At 40.9% G+C, this 23,174-nt stretch overlaps 2 protein-coding genes and 1 non-coding gene across 6 annotated transcripts in view; all 3 read right to left on the bottom strand.

The window, feature by feature from the left end:
- Positions 1 to 12,934, bottom strand: part of Polr3e (RNA polymerase III subunit E) — a 40,342-nt gene extending 27,408 nt beyond the window's left edge. For 2 of the 3 annotated variants that reach the window (XM_063226649.1, XM_063226650.1), the window contains exon 1: positions 12,768 to 12,911. The gene's annotated coding sequence lies outside the window, so the exon portion shown is untranslated. Of the gene's footprint in view, positions 1 to 12,767 lie in introns of all 3 variants that reach the window. The other variant, XM_063226648.1, reaches the window with a different exon arrangement.
- A 122-nt stretch (positions 12,935 to 13,056) lies between these two features.
- Trnal-aag (transfer RNA leucine (anticodon AAG)) lies at positions 13,057 to 13,138 on the bottom strand. Its single transcript has one exon. It is a non-coding gene; the product is annotated as a tRNA-Leu (tRNA).
- A 4,498-nt stretch (positions 13,139 to 17,636) lies between these two features.
- Eef2k (eukaryotic elongation factor 2 kinase) overlaps positions 17,637 to 23,174 on the bottom strand; it is a 57,501-nt gene continuing 51,963 nt past the window's right edge. For both annotated transcript variants that reach the window (XR_010039876.1, XM_003477807.5), the window contains one exon: positions 17,637 to 21,509. Coding sequence is in view for 1 of the 2 variants with exons in the window: in XM_003477807.5 (XP_003477855.2) it covers positions 21,400 to 21,509 (110 nt within the window). In the remaining variant the exon portion in view is untranslated. The remainder of the gene's footprint in view (positions 21,510 to 23,174) is intronic.

The following is a 23,174-nucleotide window of genomic DNA, read 5'->3' as shown; positions in this document are numbered from 1 at the left end:
TACAACAGCAGAAAGATAACATGTCAACAATAAACCAATATATAACAGTTTTATAACCATTAAAGTAAATGGCTTCAATTCACCAATTAAAAGAAACAGACTGGCAGAATGGATCAAGAAACATCCAACCATATGCTGTATGCAAGGAATGCATCTAACTCAAAAGGAAACTCATAGACTGAAAATCAAAGGATAGAAAACAATACTTCATGCAATAGAAACCCAAAAAATAGCGGGGGTAGCTATTCTGTTTGCAGACAATGTGAACTTCAAACTAAGAATGATCCAAAGATATAAAGAAGGTCATTACATACTAGTTAGGGGAAAACTTCAAGAGGAAGAGATAACAATCTTAAATAGATATGCACCAAATTCTAGAGGACCCAGCTATACAAAACAAGTATTAACAGAAATGAAAAATCAAATAAGCAATAACACAACTGTAACAGGAGACCTTAACATGCCATTGACACAAAGGGACAGATCAACCAGACAGAAAATCAGCAAATAACAGAACTGAATCACACCTGTGAACAAATGGACTTATTAGATATATACAGTGTTCCATCCAACAACATCAGAATATACATTCTTTTCAGCAGTACATGGGTCATTTCTAAAACAGAACATATACTAGCCCACAGAACATACTTAAGTAAATGCAAAAGAATTGAAATTATCCCATGCATGTTATCAGATCATAGCACCATAAAACTAGAAATTATTGATAAAAGAAACTGCAAAATTCCCACAAACACATGGAAATTGAATAATACCCTCCTGAGCAATCAGTGTGTGACAGGAGAAATTAAAAAACAAAAATACAAATACAACTTACCGGAATTTGTGGGATGCAATGTGTCATGGTTTATGTTTGTGTCCCCCAGGCCTCATGAGTTTGCATTGTTCATTTGTGATGGTTCATTGTATAGTGCTTGGATTGATGGTGTCAGTGCTCCACCCACATAGGGGTGGAGCCAGGATGTGATGTAATGGCAGGAAGGTGTGTCTTTCTCTTTGCTGATTCGAGTTTGCTGTTGGCAGCCGCCATGAACTGCGGCCCAGCCATGCCTGCCTGTCTTGGAGCCAACTGAGTGTGGACTGAAACCTCCAAAAACTGTAAGAAATAAACCTTTCCTTTCCCAACTTTGGGCTTCAGGTATTTTGTCTCAGCAACGAGTGAAAAGTAACTTAGACAGAAATTTGAAAGCAGTTCTCAGAGGAAAATTTACTGCGCTGAGTTCTCACATCAAGAAAACAGAATGAACACAAATAAACAACGTGATGCTATACCTCAAACATCTAGAAAAAGAAGAGCAAGTCAAGTCAAAAGAAGGGAGTAAATTATAAAGGTCAACACAGAAATTAATGCAATAAAGACTAAGAAAACAATCCAAAGAATTAACTTATCAAAGAGTTGGGGTCTGGGGATTTAGCTCAGCAGCATAAACACCTGCCTTGCAAGCAGGTGGTCGTGAGTTCGATGCCCGGTACCGATTTTAAAAATAAATAATAAAAAAAAAGAGTTGGTTCTCTGAAAGAATAAATAAAATTGATAAGCCCCTAGCCAACCTGATTTTAAAAAAGGGAAGAAAAACTCAAATTCATGCAATAAGTAATGAAAAAGGGGAAATCACTACAGACTCTGTGGAAATACAGAAGATCATCAACACCTATTTCAAAAACCTCTATTCTCATAGATTCGATAACACAGAAGAAATGGACAGATGCCTAGACAATATAAACTACCAAAGCTGGGTCAAGAAGATGTAAAACTGCTGAATAACCCAATTTCTACTAATGAAATTTAAAATCTAATTAAGTCCTTACCTACAAAGAAGAGCCTAGGCCCTGATGGATTCACTGTGGAATTCTACAAAAAATACAAAGAGTTAATGCTGACACTCCTCAAACTCTTCAATGAAATCAAAAGGGAAGCAATTCTTCCTAAGTCATTCCTGGAAGCAAATACTACTCTAGTACCAAAACCTGAGAAAGACTCAACTAAAAAAGAGAACTACAGGCCAATCTCTCTAATGAACATAGATGCAAAAATTCTCAAAAAAATGTTGGCAAACAGGATGCAGGAAATCATCAAGATTATATACCACAACCAAGTGGGATTCATCCCAGGCATGTAGGAATGGTTCAACATACATAAATCAATAAATGTAATCCACCATATCAATAGAGCCAAAAGTAAGAATCACGGTGGCTGGGGGTTTAGCTCAGCGGCATAAGCACCTGCCTTGCAAGCAGGCAGTCATGAGTTCGATCCCCGGTACTGATAAAAAAGAAAAGACAAAAAAAGTAAGAATCACATGATCATATCTATAGATGTAGAAAAAGGTTTGATAAGGTCCAACACTCATTCATAAGAAACTTACAGAGAATTGGAATAGATGGTCTTTATCTCAATATGATAAAGGCCATCTATGATAAACCAACAGACAGCATCATATTAAATGGCCAAAAACTGAAAGCCTTTATCTTAAAATCAGGCACAAGACAAAGATGTCCTTTATCACTGCTCCTGTTCAACATAGTACTGGAAATACTAGCCAGAGCAATTAGACAAGAGAGAGAAATAAAAGGAGTAAAGATAGGAAAAGAGGAAGTTAAATTATCATTATTTGCAGATGACATGCTACTCTACATAGAAGACCCTTAAAACTTCATTGAAAGACTCCTAGATATAATAAATAAGTTCAGCAAATACAGCTAACACAAAGTCAATACTCAAAATTAATAGCATTCCTATCTATACACTAACAATAAAATTACTGAGAGAGAAATGAGAAGCCACATCCTTCACACTAATATCCAAAAAAATGAAATACTTAGGAATTAATCTAACAAAAGAAGTAAAAGATCTATTCAGGGAAAATTATAATGTCCTGAAAAATGAAATCAAAGAGGACCTCAGAAAATGGAAAGACATCCCTTGTTCATGGATAAGAGGAATAAATATTGTGAAAATGGCCATCTCCCAAAATTGTTATACAGATTCAATACAATCCCAATGAAAATACCACTAACATACCTCATAGATCTAGAGAAATCACTCCTAAAATTCATCTGGAACCAGAACAGACCTAGAATAGCAAAGGCAATTCTAAACAGCAAAGGCAAAACAGGAGGTATCACAATCCCTGACTTGAAGTTATACTACAAAGCAGCTATAGTAAAATCAACATGGTACTGGAATAAAAACAGACCTAAAGATCAGTGGAATAGATTAGAAGATACAACTACAATTACAAACACACTCAACCAGCTTATCTTTGATGAAGGGGCTAAACATGTTCACTGGAAGAATGATAGTCTCTTTAATAAATGATGCTGGAAAAATTGGCTCTTCATATGCCAAAGACTAAAACTAGACCCATGCCTATTACCATGTACTAAACTAAAGTCAAAATGGATCAAAGATCTAAATATTAAAACAGAAACACTAAATCTGCTGGAAGACAAAGCAGGTAAAAATCTTGAAGACATAGGGGTTGGTAGAGAATTCATGAACAAAAATCAAGCTGCATGGGAAATAGTTCCCAGAATCAATAACTGGGATCACATCTTATTAAAGAGTTTCTGTATGTTGAAAGAAATCTCCAGAATAGTGAAAAGCAAACCCACAATTGGGAAAAAAAACCTTAGTGAACTGTCCCTCAAAGGACTTGTCTAAAACATATAAAGAATTTAAAAAAAAATCAGACCCCCAAAATTCAAAGACCCAATCCAAAAATGGGCATCCAAGATGAATACACAGTTCTTTTTTTTTTTTTAATTTTATTTAAGGAGAAAAGAAAAAAAAAAAAAAGCAGCAGAGAAAGGGTACAAGTTATACAGATTTACAGAAAAAAAATAAACAGTAGGAAATCACTAGTTAATGGATTACATATTGTCATCTTAGAAATAATTGTTCAAGTCACAAAATTAAAGCTTGTAAAGTGGACATTCCAACAATGATACTGCAAACAGTTCTGTTCAATGATCCAATAAAACTCTGTGATATCATTTTCTATCTTATACACTTAAGTATACATGCAGTTATATAGTTTAGAGCACTTTCTTTTCCTCTCTTTTGTACAATGACTATTACACATTTTGGGTTTCATTGCTCCCATGGTTCTTATTACTTTTTTGGAAGAGAGTAAAACCAAATGTGACATAACAGAACAAAATCGGTCAAGTCAAAAGGGTGGACATAATAGATGATGTAAAAACATAATACAAGGTGATCAACCATGGTTACCATAATGCCTCCCGCTATCTCTAATAGAATTGCCTATATCATCAGTTATAATAAAATTGAACAAAACAGTAAAGAACAAAACCGACAAAACCAAAACATTGGAGACATTGTAGGTCTTCAAAAGTAGATAAAAGTCAACAAGAATGGGCGTTATAATGAATCTCATTATCTTCACAGCTGATGCCTAAACTTTCGAACTTGATACTATCCATCAAAACAGAATAGGGGAACATCAGTCAAAAACAAGATGGTGAGAGTAATACAGGGCTTTAAATCGAGATAATGGAAAGTCAAAGTGGGTTACCATAATATATCCTGCTATTTTTTTCCTTTAATTAAAAGGATAAAAATAAAAAAGTAAATAATGGAGTGGAGATTGAGATAAAGAGGGCATAACAGCGAAACAGCGCAGATCAAAACATAACCATTTAAGCAGAATAGTGTTTCACCACCAGATAATCCTGACCTAAAAGTAGTTACCATATTGTCTCTTTCCTTGAAATCCTTAAGTACAACTTCGTATACTGTAGCATCAAGTATATCAAAATAATGTAAAACCATTTAAGAGAATGACAGCATAACAGAGTATTTAGAATTGACTAACAGAAAATAAACAATGGTTTCTGTATAATCTACTTGTCTTTAAAAGGTTTTTGCTTATACTATCGTACATAATAAAATCCAATAAGATACAACCTATTTAGACCATTGGAGACAGAAGAACAAAAGCTAGATGAGACTTCAAAACAAGATGATACTAAATCAGTACTACCTATTAAGATGTCATTTTCTCCAAAATAGCTGTTCCTATCATCCAATCTTCTCTGCCTCATTTCTGTTGAGCTCTTTTTCTGTCAGTAGCTGTCAGTTTGTCTTCTTCATTTTGTTCTCTGCTCCATTCATTGTGACCTCCCCATCACTATTTCTGGATTCTTTGTATTTTTCTTTTTTTAGAATATCCTGCAATACTCTCTGTAGAGTTGAATTGGTGGTTGCAAATTCCCCCAGTTCCTCTTTATCCTGGAAGCACCTTGTTTTTCCATCAATTTCCAGGGACAGTTGTGCAGGATATCTCAATCTTGGCTGGAGATTATTATCTTTCAAAGCTTGAATTATTTCCCCCCACGCTCTTCGTGATTTGATGGTTTGTTCAGAGAAATCTGCTGTAATTCTGATGGGTGTTCCCTTGTAAGTGGTCTGTTTCTTGTCTCTGACAGCTTTTAATATTCTGTTCTGGTATTGAATTTCTGGAATTTTTATTATTATATGCCTGGGTGTTTCTCTGTTAGGGTTGTAGGTAGCTGGGGTCCTGTATATCTCATAGATCTGAGTATCTTTACCTTTTGCTAAATTAGGAAAATTCTCCTGGATTATTTCTGTGAGTAGCTTTTGTAGTTCACTTGTTTGTGTCCCTACCTCTTCTTTTATGTTCTTAATCCTTAAGTTATGGATCCTCTTATCATCTTCTTGTCTTTGTATTATTGTTGTTTGTTTCTTTGTTATTTTTAAGAAGTTTTTCATTTCATTCTCCCATATTACAAGTCTGCCCTCCAGTTCAGATGGTCTGTCCTTAGTTTCTTTCAAGCTGTTATTCCAGTCTTTGATAGACTTCTTAGTTTCTTGGTAGTCCCTTTGAACCTGCTTCACGTATTCTATGCTTTCTCTGTTTTCTCCATCAAACAATTCTCCCCTCTTTTTCTGTTCTTCCATTCCACCATCTGTTTTTTCTTGGGTGGTGCTTAGCATTTCTCTAACTATTCTGCTTATTTCTAGCTTCCGGTCATTAATAACTTCATTCCTGAACTCATCTATGAGGCTCTCTATATGGTGCTTTATGTCTATTGGTGCGGTGTCCGCTATTGCCTGTTTCTCAGAATTGGGGGCTGAGGAGCCTTTCTTGTTGCTGCCTCTTCCCATATTCTCTGTTCCTTATATATGCAAGCTTATATAGGAGACCCAGCTTCTCTCCCTGTCAGCCACAGCCTGATCGAATTGCGCCGGTTAGGTGTTCCCGCCCACCGCAGCGCACCAGGGAGTTACGGACCAGGCAGCCTACACGGGGCCCGCCCCTCCCGGCCACCGTCAGGCTCTGGGATCTGGGTTGGGCCAGCCTACTGGGTCCGCCAGCAGCGTCACGCAGGCCAGGCACTTTTCACCAATCCCGCCCGAGAGGGGGATGTGTGGTTGGAGTCGCCACCACGCCCTGCTCCCGCAGGACTGCCCGGGCCCAGAAAGTCCTGCGCTGGAGTCAAACTGTGGTAGAGTGTCAGTTTCTCTCACTCACCTCACCACAAGTCAGTGCACGCCTCCCTGCCCGTCCTGTTTTCGACTCCGTTTTCAGATTCCCGTTCTCAGAGCTTCCGCGCGTCTCTCTCCTTGCCGAGCCGCTGTAGAGGCAGTCGCTGCGCAGCAGGAAACCCAAATCGCGGCTTCCAATGGCGCGGGGTCCAGCCTCCACACTGAGGCTTTTCTGTTCCTGTTTTAGCACCAGGACTGCATTCCAAGTTGGTTTCTCTCAGCCCAGTTCGTTCCTGAGTCAGCAGAGCATATCTCCACCTGCTTATGTCTCCTTACTCCGCACCCTTCCTGACTTCTGAACCTAGCCTTTCAGAGAGCCTCCGTAGTAGCTGTTATCTGTCTGCCATGTTCTCCCGGAAGTCCGAATACACAGTTCTCAGATGAAGAAATACAAATGGCAAATAAATACATGAAAAATGTTCATCATCACTGGTCACTAGAGAAATGCAAATTAAAACCATACTGAGATTCCATCTCACTCCAAAAAGAATGGCCAGGATCAAGAAAACTACCAACAACAAATGCTGGAGAGGCTATGGGGGAAAAGGAACTCTTCTGCACTGTTCGTGGGAGTGTAGACTGGTGCAACCACTGTGGAGGTCAGTCTGCAGATTCATCAAAAAGCTGGGATTGGACGTCCCATTTGATCCAACTGTTCCACTTCTGGGCATATTCCCAGAAGAATTGAAAACATCATGCCACAATGATATATGTGCACCCATGTTTAGAGCAGCACAATTTGTAATAGCCAGATCTTGGAAATAATCTAAGTGCCCATCAACTGAGGAATGGATAAAAAAGTTGTGGTATTTTTATACGATGGAGTACTACTTAGCTATAAAGAATGATCACACTGAGATATTTATGAGACCATATTCATAAGTGAAATAAATCAAACTCACATGTATAAGTACCGTATAGTCTCCCAGTGTAAGAAATGGTAAGAGTACATAAGATTTTATGGTAATCATGATTCCCCATTACATTGCTTTGAAGCCTTATAATGTTTTCATTTATTAGTTGGCATGGTTTTATTGTTTTGCTTGATTTTCTTATGTGTGATGATTTTAACAGCTATTCTGAAGAAAACAAGACATTATGGCAGCCATTGCTGATTTATTGTCATTTTGCTTTGAAGTTCTACCATGCTTTTGTTCTTCTATTTCCATTGGTTCTATCATGTTGGGTCTTATTGGGTTTTAATCTGTGTAATAGTATAAACAAATTTTTTATGGAAAATAAGATATTATAGTAGCCATTGTTCATTCTCTGTTACTTGGTTCTGAATGCCCTGTAATACTTTCATTCTCTTGAATGGTTTTATACTATTTTCTTATGTTTGATATTATTGTATGTGAAGGTATGCTCAACTATTTCAAAGACACAGGCATTATGGTAGCTACTATTAATACCTGGTTGTCTTGTTGAGAAATGCTGTGTTGCTACATTGTTCTGTTCTAATCTGCTTTGTTCTGTCCTCTTTTGTTTTATTCTCTTTAAAATAGAAAAAGAATTTAAAACATCACACTACAGCAATATATGCACATTCATGTTTATAGCAGCAGAGTTTGTAGTAGAAACAACCCAAATGCCCACTAATGGAGGAATGGATAAAAAAGATGTGATTTTTTAATACAATGAAGTACTACTCAGCCAAAAAGAATAAACTTGTGATTTTCCTAGATAAACATGCACCCTGAAATCATACTCTTAAGTGAAATAAATCACATGTACACATGTAAATATGGCATGAATATCGCAAGAAACTGAAAGGGTAAATAACCAAAATGTATAATAGGTATTGTGAAATACAGAGAAATTATTCAAAAGAAAGGGAAACTAGGTGAGGGAGAAAGAAAGGAAGGGGAAAAAAGATAAAAGGATAAAATGGAAATAGAGCTTTGTAAATGAGGAGAGAAAGAAGGGTTGAAGGGAAGGAAGGAGATAAAAAAAAAAGAGGAACAAGGATATATCGAGTATAGGCACAATTTCCCATAATGAATGCGGTCCTAATGTATATCTAATTGTACCAATAAACTTAATTTTAAAAATCTAGATCTTAGGACTTACGGTGACAGCTATGAGGTTCAGTGGAGGACAGGCCTTGCTGCTGAGGAAGCGGGCATAAGAGCGAGGCTTGACGGATACAAGCCCAGCACCGCAAAGGGAAAGAGGAATTGCAAGCAGCATCCACAAGAGCCTGTAGGGAAGGCTGCTGGTCTCCGCAGGGGGTACAGCAATTCATAGGGCTGACCTTTCACCTTTGCAAAGGACAGGGATGGTCACAGCAAGGAGGGCAGCTGGGCACCCAGAGATTGCAGTGGTTCCTACACCTTTGCCTCTTGGTAAGAGCATCACATCTTTACCTACCTAACATCCAAACCACTTAATACTTAAAAGGCCATAACAGCTTCATCAAAGACTCATGTCACCTAAGCCCCTCCCTGAAATCTTTCCACTTAAGGGCACCAGCCTCCTTAGTGTCTTTTTTTTTTTTTTTTTTTTTTGGTCCCGTCCTACACCAGCAATTCCCATTTGTTTTATCTTCAAAGGGCAGCCGGAATCCAGCCACCTGTAATCTCTCCCTGGTCTAGCCAGTTCCAGCTCAGGTCTGGATCACAGTGAGTCTCCAAGTTGGTCTCCTTGCTTCTGTTCTTCCCCCTGCAATCACTGCTTGATCCCCTCTCTGATGACTCATTAGTAACTAGGTCAGATCCTATCAGCCTGCTCAAGGCTCCCTGTGTAGCTCAGAGCCAGCCTGTCTGATTCACCGCTCTACCCCTCAGACCTCTTTTCCCACTGGCCTCTCCACTCCTAACCCATCTCTGGGCCTTTATAATGCTCTACACCATGATAACCTCCATGGCCCCTCCTTCACCTCTTTCAGAATTTCCCTCATCCTTCATCCCTAAGACCATCCCTGTCCCTTCTATTCAAAATTGCAAACTGTCCCCAACTCCCTTCTCTGCTCTGGTTTCCTCCATGGCATGTATCACCATGGTACAATTATGTTCTGTATCTGTCTACATTGCCACTAAGCTGTTAGCTACACGCAGGCAGAGCCTCCGCACTATTTTGTCTCTTGCTGTATCCACAGTGCCTAGTGCATAGCAGGCATGCAATATCTACTTGTCTGAATTAATGCACCTCAGGGATGCTAATTAGTAGGGAGTAAGATAAAGATTTTAAGCAGAGAAAGATCTAAAATGAATAGAAAGCAAGACTAGGGGGAAGAAGTCACTACAACTGTTCCTAAAATGGAGGGCTGGGTGAAAATCAGAACTGTCAATGGATAGTTTTAGTTTTCTGCTGGGGAGGTGGGGGGCAGTACCCTAAAGGCATTAGGCTGCCAAATTCCACAGGCTTCTATATCAAGCACCTACCCTCTCTGCAGCTGGTTCTGTATCAACTGATTGGGAACTTATAGGTGAGCAAAAGTAGAGATCACACACACTAAGAGTGAATAGCCTGAGAGACTCCTAAGACAAGATGATCCTCACAAGACTATTACTTTGCCCTGCAGGCCTCTGCTAGCTAGACTGGTCTAGCTCTGGGACCAGAAGGATGATCTTCTCAAGTCCTCTCAACTGAAGGGCTGGCGCTCCTCCCCATGGATAATACATCTGACTGGATTACTGCAAAGGCTGACACCTCCCTTCAGTGTCTCAAGACAACATGATACAACTCAGTGGCTTGCAAAGTTTTCAGCCTAACACCCACAGGAAGAAACTGATAAATGACCCAGAACACACACACACATGTCATCAAAACAAGGTCTGACATACCCATTATCATCCCCAGTATACGTGAAGCAATGATGTTTTCTAACCTCGTTTATTCCAAATAAAAATGCTAGCTGGGTACACGCCTGTAATTGACTCTGGGAGGCTGAGGTAGGGGAATGACAAGTTCAGGCTCAAGACAGTTTAGCAACTTAGATCCTGCCTCAAAAATTAGAGAGAAAGAGAGAAATAGAGAGGGGAGGAGGGGAGGACGGAGAGAAGGAAAGGAAGAGGAGGAGAGGGAGAGGGGGATGAGACAAAACTTAAAAAGGGCTGTGATGTAGCTCTGTGCCAAGGCCTCCAGTCAATCCCCTGGGGACAGTGGTGGGGTTGCTGGTGATAATCCTTACTTTACATCTCACTAATAAATCTTGACCTGCAATTTTGAAAAGCAACAATCTAACAAGCGTCCCCAGGACCCCTCTTTCCCACCTTCAATTCTTCACCAGTTGCCAGTCCTTGTATTAAAGTAAACCCTTCAGTAGGGCTGGCACTCATGAGGCTGAGTTCAATTCCCAGTGCCAAAAAGAAAACAAAAGAAAAACCCTCAGCTGCCGCATAAAATCCCAAATGCTACCCAGAACTCCTCAAGGCACCACATGATCTGATGTGCCCTTGCATCCTCCTGCCTGAGTCCAACAGAGGAGCCTCAGCCTACCTCAGGGCCTTTATTCATCACCTATCCCAGCCAGCCACCGCCAGAGCTTTCTTGTTTATTTCTGTTTTTGTCTTTTTGAGATGGGGGTCCTGCTATCTAATGCAAACTGTCCCTGAACTCATTATGTAATCCAGACTGGTGATCCTCTTGCCTCAGCCTCCTGAGTGCTGGGCCACAGCATGGCTTTGCAGTTTTTAATTAGACAGAACCACCACCCCTCCTTGCAGGACAAATATGTTCCCCCCTACACACACACCCTATCTTAAAAAGCCTCCTCCAAACTCCTTTCTATCACAACAACAACTCCATGATTTCTTTAGCAGTTGTATGATAACCCAGAACTTCCTGGTTTATTTGCTTAAATTGTTGGCTGTCTTCTGCACAAGAATGTAAACTCCATGAAAGACTCTCAACACTTTAGTTTCCTCTCCCACAAAATGGAGACAACAACATGTCAAGTTACTATGGGGATCATTACTTTCTTTAAAAAAATTCACTGCCGTTTTCACAATATCTAAACAGTACCTGGTACCAAGCAGATACCCAACATAATACAAACACAATTTACATTTAATCTTTGCCTTGGCCCTAATAATCCCTAATACAAAAATGAGGAAAGAGGTTCACAGAGTAACCAACTCGTCCAACGTCACAGAGCCAGAAAACAGCGTAAAAACAGAAATCCAGGTCTAGCAGACGGCAAAGGTCTTTAATCCCATTCTTATTCTTAACCATCACGCTACACACCTTTTCAGTAAAAGACGGTATGGTATAGTGGGTAAGGAGCTAAACACTATATCAAAACTCTGTAGGTTCAAATCCCACCTTGCTGCCAATCTGGCCTTATGTGAATTGCCTCACCTGGATATCCTTTCCTATTTTCACCCCTAAAGCAGGAATAGCAAAAGTAAAGCCACCACAAGACTGCGAAAGGCATCAAATAAAGTAATAAATGTAACCGGTGAGACAGTTGTTATTACGTGGCAACATGTTTTCTTCCAACATAAGAAGGTAGGAGGCTTAGCAACAAATGAAGTCCTGCAATCATAGCCTCACCCTTCCTACCCTATTTAGCCCTCGCACCACCACAGAGAAGGAACCTGGAGATTGCTAAGATCTCTTCTTCTCCCCCTGGGTCCAATGATTCTAAAGGGGACATACCAAAACGACCTTGCTTATTTCCTGACACCACCCCTGAACGGGTGAAGCCGTCACCGCAGCACCAAGCTTGCTCTATCTCAATAGACAGCGAACGGTCGCCTGATCCGATGACCGAGGCGTTCCGGGCCGGCCCGGGCAGCGGCTGACCGGATTCAGCTGTGAGGAGAAGATCGGGCAGGCGCAGGTAACCTCTACCTGCGCTCCGGCGGCCACCGGCCCCTGCCACACCGTCCAATGCGTTTCGCTTCCTTCGCGGGCGGTCAGGTCCCCGTCCCCCGCCCATCACAAGCAGCCACGCCGGCCAGACACCCGCTGCCCTCGGACAGGTGTTCTACCCGGAGGAGGTCCGGGCGGGGCAGGGCGACTGGACCCTGAGTCACCGCCGGAAGCCTCGGCCGCGGCCTTCCCGACTCCCAGGCCATGCAGAGCCAAGCCGTCGGAGTCCCCGGGCGGCCGGAATCCACTGCAGCCCTGCGCGTCCTGCCCCTTCCCCCGGAGGCTTCAGGACCTCGGAGCGGCACAGGCCTGCCGGCCTACCAGGGAGCACAGAGCGGGCCCCACTCCGTGAGAGCGGAGGCTCCAGCTCCACCACGGGATGCAAACTGGGACTCACCACGCCGCGGAGACCGCTCGCGGGCGGCGCCAAGGGTGTAGATACCAGAGGTCTACAGAAGCGACGGCAGCCGGGATGCGGGCTCAGGCAGCGGCCATGTTGCTAGTGGAGAAACTCAGCGGACACGTGGGGGGGAGCGGGCCGGCCCTCGCGCTTCCTCTTACCCACAATGCCCCGCCCCGGCGTGCGCGGGCCCGCCCCCTCCGCCTAGCCTTTCAGAAGCAAGCCTAGAGCAGGCGGCAGGGGGCAGTGGTACAGGCGCAAAACGTCAGTAACAAAAACTAGAACCTGGCAGCGGTGGGATTCGAACCCACGCCCCCGAAGAGACTGGAGCCTTAATCCAGCGCCTTAGACCGCTCGGCCACGCTACCTATCTGTGAAATGCGCCTTCTAAGAAGGCCTTTAATGTTTTTTTCAACCATTTAACTCGCATTAACACTTTCCTGAAAGTTTCTTCAGTGTGTCTCATCAGATTCCAATCGATATTTGTAATATGCCATATATTTGAAATAAAATATTTACTTCAATATTTGAACCCAAGATTGTTGGTAATAGGTTTTAAAACGAAACACAGATTTTTAAAAGAATTTGTATTCTGAATTAGACAGTTATCCATGAAGATTCTCTTGGTTAACCCACAGTGAGTGACAAGATCCAGATTAGCTGTTTTGGGAAAACAGATTGATCCTGAAAGTAGCCCCCACCAGAGGCTATGACGATCTAAGGAGGAGGGCTGACCTGTGACTTCTCTCCGAAAAATAATGAATTTAAATTGCCAGTTGCATTAAAAAATAAAAAATAGTTGGTTGCATGAATACTCTTTGACTTTTCGCTCCCAACCTAATCTGCTCCGCAAAAAAACCCATTATCTCTAGTTTATATATCCTTGCAAATCTCTTGCTATGAATTCAAAAGCATATATAGTCATACAAAATAGTTTGTTTTTCATCGTGTATTAGTTATTACATAAATATTATACTATTAGTATATCGCTCCAATTGGCAGCTTTTTCTCCAGTCTCTATTTCTAAATATCTAGCCCTGATAATGTGTATGTAGATATTAGAAAAGACGAGGAAAATACAATTAAAAAATAATCATCTATATTCCCACAACCTGAAATGAGATTAATTACTGGTAATATTGTGGCATTTTTGTTTCCAATTCTTTTCCCCCTGTATATACTTCTTATTAAGTTACAACAGATCATGATAAGAATATGTTGTCCTTTTAAAAATATACTTTAAACTATTAGAACATTACAAATAAAGGCCTCCAAACATCCTCCCTTACATATAACAGTGAATTTGATGTACATCTTTCCAATAATCTCTTAGACTTTTACATATGTGTATTCATGAACAATATATACCATGGTTTTCTATATGTTAACATGTTGTATCAGTATCTTTCTAAAATTATGATGGCTTTGCTCATAAAAAAATTAAAATTTGGGTTTTTTTATTCACTCCAACATATTTTTTAGGTCTGTTCCATGATGTAAACAATATTATTTCTGAATATTTGTCATGTCATACAATATGGCAGACAATTCTTTGCATATGGCTCCTCTAGGATAGATAGCAGAATTAGAATTGCTGCATCATGTGTATATTTTCCGTTTTACATGTCGCCAAAGTCTATGATCTTTAATGACTGTTTTTTCCTCTTTTTTTTTTTCAATTTTTTTTACTTCTTCTTGAGTCGATTTTAGTATGTTGTTCTGGGAAATAAACCACTTTGCTTGACTTTTCACATTTATTATTGTAAGGAATCTCAAATCTCCCTCATCTCTGCAGTACTGTCCTTCCACATTAGTTTCGCTCCGCACTGTGAGCCAAATCATTCACTGGAAGAATTAGGCAGTAATCCAAACCCCAATAGTGCTTTGGACAAGTCCCTAGCACTTGTCCAAGCAAGCCATATAAATCATAAATAGAATTCTGGTTTTCTGATAATTTTTACCACCACTGGGCATGGTGGTACAGATCAGTAATTCCAGAATTTGGGAGGCTGAGGCAGGAGGATCACCAGAAGTTTGAGGCTAGCCTGAGCTATATAGTGAGTTCAAGGCCAGCCTGAACTACAAGCGGAGACCCTGTCTCCAAAACAAATCAAAAAACAAAAAAGGCACAACTAGCTATTGAAGACATAGGCTATGCAAAAAGAAGTAAAACGAGTGGTTACCTTTGTCCAGGGTGGGATCCCTAGTAGGGATGTACTGCCTGGGAGGGGGCCAAAGGGAGCTTTCTGTGGTGTGTAAATATTCTACATGGTGTTCTGGGTAGTTGGACTAACATGTCTACATGTATAAAAACCATTGAGCTGTATATATGTACCTGAGATTATGCAAATTATGCTAAGGAGGTAATCATATAATTAAAAATAAATCTTGGAACTAAACTCCGTGGGTTTTTACGTGCAACAAGACTGTGTATAATAAAATTTTGATATGTGCTTGCAATTAAAACGCCTAAAACACTTTCTTTTTCTGAAACATTTTCATATCTCTTCCCTTTAATCTTTAAGGCTCTTCCTTTCCTCCCGGAAGGGAATCATCTCTCTGGGTAGGAATCTGTTGTTTTTGCCTTCCTGCCATCCACTCTCCCATTTTAGGGTTGAAAGTCCTTTATCCAAAATGGCTAGGACCAGAAGCATTTCAGTTTGGATTCTGGAGTATCTACGTATACAGAATATTGTATTTTGAGGATGGGACCCAAGTCTAAACATAGAATTCATGTATGTTTCACATACTGTCTACCTTACATACCTTGCCTCAGAGGGTAATTTTATGTAGTACTTTTAATAATGTATGTATGAAGAATAGTTTCCACTGTCGTGCTTAAAGTTTCATGGTCTTTTGTTGTTGTTTCTTTGGCACTGGGATTCAAACTCAGGAACTTGCAGTTGCCAGGCAGGCACTTATACTACTGAGCCATATCCCTGGCCCAAAGTTTTGCATTTTGCTGTAGTACAGATTTCAAGTTAGGAATATTCAATCTGTATGTAGAATGAAAGACACTCAGACACCTCAAACAGCTCACAAGGGAAAAGCACACCCAGTCCTAAGAGACTTCTGAGTCCCTTTTGGTGACCTAAAATATTGATAAGCACCTCAAGGCAGAAGAAACTCTTATTGTATTAGTGTAAAAGTACATCTAACTGATGTGCATATTGGGAGGAGTAAATTGCCTTTACATTTAACCAATATTAATCAAGGGGTGTGGTTATACACATCTGTAATCCCAGCACTTGGGAGACAGAGGCAGGAGGAATATTGCAAGTTCAAGACCTGCCCGGGCACCTAGTGAATTCAAGACAAACGAAAACTATATAGTGAAACCCTGTTTCAAAAAACAAAAACAAAAATCGATAATTTGTCTACACGGAACGTTGTCAGTCCTAAATTATTTTTTAGTATTATGAGCCATTTGAAGTATTCAATTTTAGTTTTCCCTAGAGTACTTTTTAAGTTCTTTGTTTTATTTTTTGAGTCCAGGTCTTGATATAGAATTCAGGGTGCCCTTAAATTCATTGTGTAGCCCAGTGTACCCTGGAACAATTCCCCTCCTCACCCTCCAGAGTGTGGGACTAAAGGCATGAATGGCTATGCTTAGCCCCAGAATGTTTGTTACATGAATTTTAAAATTGCACCTCTCTCTTCTCATGGATGCAGTATTTTATCAAAGGGTATTCATGTCCTCTCCTTCTTGTATATTATATTCCTATTGAAGAGGACATCCAAATGATACAGGGGAAACAATCTATCTCCCAACCTGCTAGATATCTGATATGCTGTGTTCCCCCAAATCAAAGCATGAATTCTAAGGAACAGCAGAGGTTAAGAGTAGGAAAATTTACTGGGGAAAAAGAATGGGGAGTAGGAGTGGGGACTACGAATTGCTCTTGAAGAATAGTTTCTCAAAGGAAATTTCTAATAGGCATGGTGGCGCAAGTTTGTAGTAATCCGGCACTTGGGGAGCTGAGGCAGAAGGGTCTCTGCAAGAGACCAGCCTGGATTATGTAGGGAATTCAAAGCCAGCCTGTCTCAAAAAAAAAAAAACAAAAAAAAAAAACTAAGGAAGTCTTGTTTGTTTTTGAGACGGTTTCATTATGCAGTTCAGGCTGGCCTTGGACTCACTGTAGCCTAGATTTGCCTCAAATTTGAAGTGATCTTCCTGCCTCAGCTTTCTAAGTGCTGAGATTACAGGCATATGCTCAGTGCACACAGGACTCAAAAGACGTTTTATAGAGCAAGATGCCATCATGCCTGGCTTGAAATTTCTTAAGCTAAAAAGCTATTAGCTTGAGCCTGGCATAGCCATGTCTCAAAAGAAAGCACTCAAACATACTTTTATCTTGCTTGAGGCTGCCAACAACCTTATAGGGCCAAAGATTATTCTTTGTTTCATAGGTGAGCAAATCAAGAAATGAAAGAGGCTTGCATCTAAAGCAAACTGACAGCACAGGGGCCAGATCTGGAAGGCCTTATTAGAATTTATTGCAAATGTTGAAAATTAGAAAACCACACATAGAAACAAAAAAAAATTTTTTTTCAGCAGCTCTTAAAAAATTACAAATAGGCCTACAATGGGCCCACACTTCCAGGGAAAGTGAATCATGGCTGGTTCTTTCTGAAGAAGTATGACCATCCAGTTTATTGCATTCAGCCTTTAGAAGGCATTTGAATTTGAGACAGGAAAGAGAAACCATTTTACTAGGGAACATAAGAAATTCCGTACATACACAAAAATAAATCTGTAACTCAAGTCAGTTTTCTGGGTCCCACTCAGGGTCCCACTGAGGAGATTAAATGTTAACCTCAGAGACCAGATGCACAAGCAAGAGATACAAATCCACACAGAGAACATGAATATTATTGTTTTATTCCCTGCCCACCCCCATCTACTTGGTAAACAATATTGATTGTAAAACTTGTCAGTCCACAGGCAAAGGCCTGGGACAGAAGGAAGTGAAAGTAGAACAAAAAATGTTTGATGGCCAGGGGTTTAGCTAGGCCACACAAGTGCCTGCCTCGCAAGCCCGAAGTCCTTAGTTTGATCCCCTCCCTGCTACCAAAAAAAAAAAAAAAAAAAAAAGCATTTGATGATAAACTTCCAAAAGGCCTCAGGTGAGGAGGAGCAGAGGGAGATTCTGAAGCACTGGAGTCTAGTTCTTTCCTTGATATATCCACAATCTTGCCCATGTTTAGTTTTTACAGTGCTGGGGTTGAACAGAGGGCTTCAAGCATGCTAGGCAAGTGCTTTACCATAGAGCTACATCCCCAGCTCTAGTTAATTTTTCTTCTACCTCTAGCAAAACTGAACAGGCTATTTAAGTCGAGTTTCATTTTTTTTTTTTTTTGAAATTTTTTTTTTTGTCTTTTTCCTTTTTACTGGTACCAGGGATTGAACTCACGACTGCCTGCTTGCAAGGCAGGTGCTTATGCCACTGAGCTAAATCCCCAGCCCCTAAGTCGAGTTTCATTTTAAATTCTACCCCCAGGCTCCTCAACAGAAGCTCTCCAGCCCTAGCTCAGCTGAGCCTCTAACAGTATCACTGTGAGAGGATCTACCTGAGACCTGGTGTCTCCGTCTGAGAAATGAAAGTACCAGATAACCCTGGCTCTGCTAATCTAGACTCGCTGACCTGCTTCTCACATTTGAAGATAAGTCATTGATGTCTTCTGAATTGGACTGGAATGTCCTAGGTTTGTTTTAAATTATTATTATGTATTTTTTGGCATGCTTATTCTTTGTGGAAAAAAAAAAAGGCCTGATCTGGTTTTTTAGAAGGCACAGAACTGGTTTTTTTTTGGGGGGGGGGGGTTCTTTTTGAGACAGGGTCTCACTAGGCAGTTCAGACTGGTCACAGGCTCACTTTGTAGCCTAGGACTGTCTCAAACTTACAATGATCTTCCTTCCTCTGACTCCTGAGTGCTGGGATTACAGAAATGCACCATCATCTAAGAACTGGGTTGTGAAAGCTGAATAAATGCTTTCCCTGGCTCAGAAGGATCTCAAAATTCTGTACGATTCTTTTTTGTTCTCAGGGGTCCTTTTAGAAGTACTTGCTACCTAGGGCAGCGGTGCACTCCTGTAATCCCTGCTACTCAGGAGGCTGAGGCAGCAAAATCTCAAGTTGAAGGCCAGCCCAGGCAGTTAACAAGATCCTGTCTCCAAAGAGATTGAGGAGTTAGCTCAGCGGTCAGTGTTTGGTTGGTCTCTGTCAGACCCTGGCTTACATCCCTAGCACTGCAAAGGAAGCAGTATCTGTGTGACTATGCATCCAGACCATCCCAGCCTTCTGGAGGAGAAAGAAACCATCTCCTGACACGTGCATGACAGGGGAGTGAACTGTGGGCAGGATGGCTCAGGGCAGTTCTGACAACAAATCATTGACTGCAGAAGCAGAACCTCCAAGAGTGCAATGATTGGATCTGGCTCCCCTGTTTACACATTCGTTGTTCATTCCTAACAACTGGGCCAGGGTACTGTATTTTTAAGCCGTGCAGGTGACAAAGTTGGGACAAGCCCTGCCTTCAAGGCTTTAAAAGGTAGCCCCTGGCTAAGGGTTAGAGCAGGGGCTGACAAATTACAGCTTAAAAGGCCCACTGGTTTTGTAAATAAAGTGTGACTGGAACATTGGCCACATCTTTGCACTTATGTCAATTTGCACTTCGACAGGGTTGAGTAGTTCCAATGCAGGCCACACGGCTAGCAAAGCCCAAAGTCTTTACTATCTGGCCTATTACCAAAAAGCTTGCTAGTTTGTGCTAGAGAAAAGATGACATGCAACTGAAAAATCTGACAGTCAGAAAACACAATTATTTGCATATTAAAATTGCAAAGAAGAGCTTGGCTAAATTAACAAGAAAACATGAACCATTGTGATGCTTGATTACTCTGAAGAGATACCTTTTAATAAAGTTGCTTTTAACACTTACCATGTGTAATTTAACCATATGCACTGATTTAAAACACACACGGAACCCACTATAAGCCAACTAGCACAGATGAAAAAAGTGATTAGTGCCAACTTCTAAAGGAAAACTGGCCAGGCGGAGTCCACACAGAAGAATTAGGAGTACTGTCATTTCCAACTGGACTGAGGACTTCAACAGTAATTTTGACTCAACTTGTTTTTTCCTTGGAGGGTACACTTATACTTACTTACAATTGAGACTTTGGAACTCAATGCTTGAACACATTTATGATTCTGTATAGCTCCACACTAAAGTGCTCAAGGACCTGTTTTAACGGACAGATAAAAATGGCTTGTGAGCCGGGCGTGGTGGTGCACTCCTTTAATTCCAGCACTCAGGAGGCTGAGACATGAAGACTGTTGCAAGTTCGAGACCAGCCTGGGCTACAAAGTGAGGCCAGCCTGGGTTGTAGAGCTAGAAGCCGTGGCTCAAAAAGAGTCTTGTGTATTACATTCTGTTTTTTGGAGTTTGATTTTTAAACAAAGATAGAGGTTGCGTTAGCATTTGGGGCTCACCAAAATAGCCTGGTTTTTTGGCTACTTGAAATAACTGAAATCATACTAATATTACATCTGGATTCTTTTTTAAAAAGACAGATCATTAAATAAAGATAACTATAGCCTGGCCCTGGAGAAATGACCGGAATTAATGAGTGTTTACAGTTCTTGCCCTCTCATTCTCAAACATCATAGATAAATCTCAGGGGGCTGCTGCTGAAAGCAGCCTGCTGCGAACTTCAAGATCAGGGCAGCTTCAAGCAGAAAATGTCATGGATGAGGGCTGGGAGAAGATTCTACAGAACCTCTTCACATAAGAGCGGTGAGGAATACTGTACAAGGGCACTTCAGTCACATCACAGATGCTGCCCCTGAGGTGCAGAGCACACGTCTGCGTGAAGGACAGGCTCCCACATGCCAAGCCCAGTTCTTACATGTAAAAGCTTTGGGATGCACCCTCCTCCACACAAGATGATATATCCTATAGGACTTAGAGGTAGTGAATGTGTGCATATGAAAATCAAACCTCTTTTGTAAAGCCCACAGTAAGAAGCTTTAAAAACAGATGGCTGTATGCCAGAAAACCAGTCCCATGGTGGGAAGAAATTTAAGTGAAAAGTGAGACAATGTCCAGTGTGTAGGCCCTTTCCAAGTATGAAAGGAGTCTGGATATTGAACAATCTCACATCCACTGAAAAATGTGCATTCTTCTAAATGCTTTAAGAAGGCTTTGTACTAAGGACAAAATGTACCTCTTGGGAAGTGAATGTGCAACTCTAATTTCCCATGAAATACAGGGCTAAAATTTGAGTCCAGCCTGAAAAGCTAATGAGCAAAGCCCCAGTATTGTCCATCAAAGGCAAAAAAGCACTCATTTACATTTTATGACAAGAAAATCAAAACAGACCCTTAAAGCAATTATGTTGGTTCATTAGGCTACATTATCAACCCCCCACTCCCCTGAAATACTGTGTTAAGCAACAGATGTCGCATCTCTGCTGGTAGCAAAATTTTTACAAGAGTCAAAAAAATGAGATACAAAAGGTGATTTACAGCACCCCCAAAATACTTTTCCCTCCCAAATGAAATGAGTCTTGAGTCTTTTCTAGCCCTTTTGCTTCGGACCAGCTGGCAGTGATTTTCCAGGTGCTTTACTCCTCCATCTGGGCCCAGGCCTCCTCTGCCTTCTCATAATACTGGTTGGCGAGCCGGCCCTTCATGGCTTCCATCGCTGCCTCTGCTGCCTGGGTGTACAAGTCCCCTAAAAGAGAGAAGAGTGGGGCATAGAGCTGTAAATGCCCATGATCTTTGCCAGCCTTTCCTCTCCTACACCTCCCAGCAGAGCACCCTGTAATTTCCATAGGAATCCAAACCACTCCTGTGCCCTCTCCTTCCAGGTAATGGGGCAATCTGAAGATCTAGGGCAAGCAATCAAACCTGACCAATCAGAGCACTCCCCCATTCTCCTCCATGTGGATTGGCTGAGACTTAGGCATGGCCAATCAAAGTAAGTCATCTCAGTGACCACAGAGACTGGTTCAGGGATTCAGTAGTGATTCTATTTGAGCTAGTGAGAACCAGGATGAGAACTTGTATAGAAGGAAATGAGAATGTATGAAAGTAGAATAAACATTCTAAATATCAGCCCAGTTATAGGTTTTCCCACCAAAACATACTAAACACTTTTGGTTTTTTAAGCTTTTTAGATTTAGCAATTTCAAACAGGAAATTCTAGATTTGCTTTATTATTTGCTAACTTTTAAAATTACAACTTTCTTTTTTGGGTGTTGGAGAATGGAACTATAACACGTTAAGCAAACACTCTACCACTGAATTACATCTTTAGCACCTTTTCTGCAACTTTAAAAAACAGCTTCTAAAATTTAGCTTCATCCTGTACCTGTAAAGCCAGAAGTTTAATGTGTTTATTTTAGTGAAGGACTGGATGTTTGCCTCTACCTCTCTCTTTGGGTTTCCCACTCACAAATTCATATGTTGAATCCATAATATAACTGTATTTGGAGGCAGGGGCTCAGAGACTGTGGCAAAGATCACATAAGATCAGAGGTGTGGGGCCCTAATAGAAAGGAGCTGGAGCCCTTGTAGGAGAAGGAAGAGCGAGAGCAGAGCTTGTTCTCTACTTGCACACAGAAGAAAGATCATGTGTAAACACAGGAAGAAGATGACCACTTGCCACAAACAGAACTGGCCAGCACCTTGGATATCCTAGCTTCTAGAAGGATGAGAACTAAATTGCGGGGGAGCTTAGGGGTGTGGCTCAGTGGCAGAGCACTTGCCTAGCATGCATGAGGCTCTGGATTTAAAACAAATATTTTGGCCGGACATGGTGGTACACGCCTATAATCCAGCACTTCAGAAAGGAGGCTGAGGCACAAGGCCAGCCTGAGCTACACAGTGAGACTGTCTCAAAAAAAACCACAAAAAAATCAAAACAAATTTTTGTTGTCTAAGTCTCAAATCACTTCAAGCAGAGTAATACATTTGTGTAACAAAAAAAAAATATGTAACTAGTCCATTAACTGATGGATAAACAAAATGTGGCAAATAATCCATAGAGATACATATAGACAGACAATCAATTAGCGATTACAAGGAATGGGAGGTGAGCAGGAGTGACTGCCAACCAGAATAAGGCTTCTTTTTAGGGAGGTAGAAATACTCTAGAAATAGGTACTGGTGAGGGTTGAGCACTACTATGAAAAAACTGTACACTTTAAGATAGTGAATTTTATGCACCCTTTTAAGAACTGCAGCTCAGTTCTCAAAATTTCAACAAACTCCTCCCCCCAAATACAAATAAACAGTGGTCCCTTAGTGTCTATGGGGCATTAGTTCCACTATCTAATGTGGATGCTAAAATAAAATGGCACAGTATTTGCAAATAACCTACATACATCCAATTGTA

This window comes from Cavia porcellus, unplaced genomic scaffold (genome assembly GCF_034190915.1).
Source record: "Cavia porcellus strain 051 isolate PalLab524CR breed Dunkin Hartley unplaced genomic scaffold, mCavPor4.1 scaffold_16, whole genome shotgun sequence".
NCBI classification, from domain to species: Eukaryota; Metazoa; Chordata; class Mammalia; order Rodentia; family Caviidae; genus Cavia; species Cavia porcellus.
The sequence above is the reverse complement of the archived record's forward strand: the minus strand, read 5'-3'. Positions and strand labels throughout refer to the sequence as shown.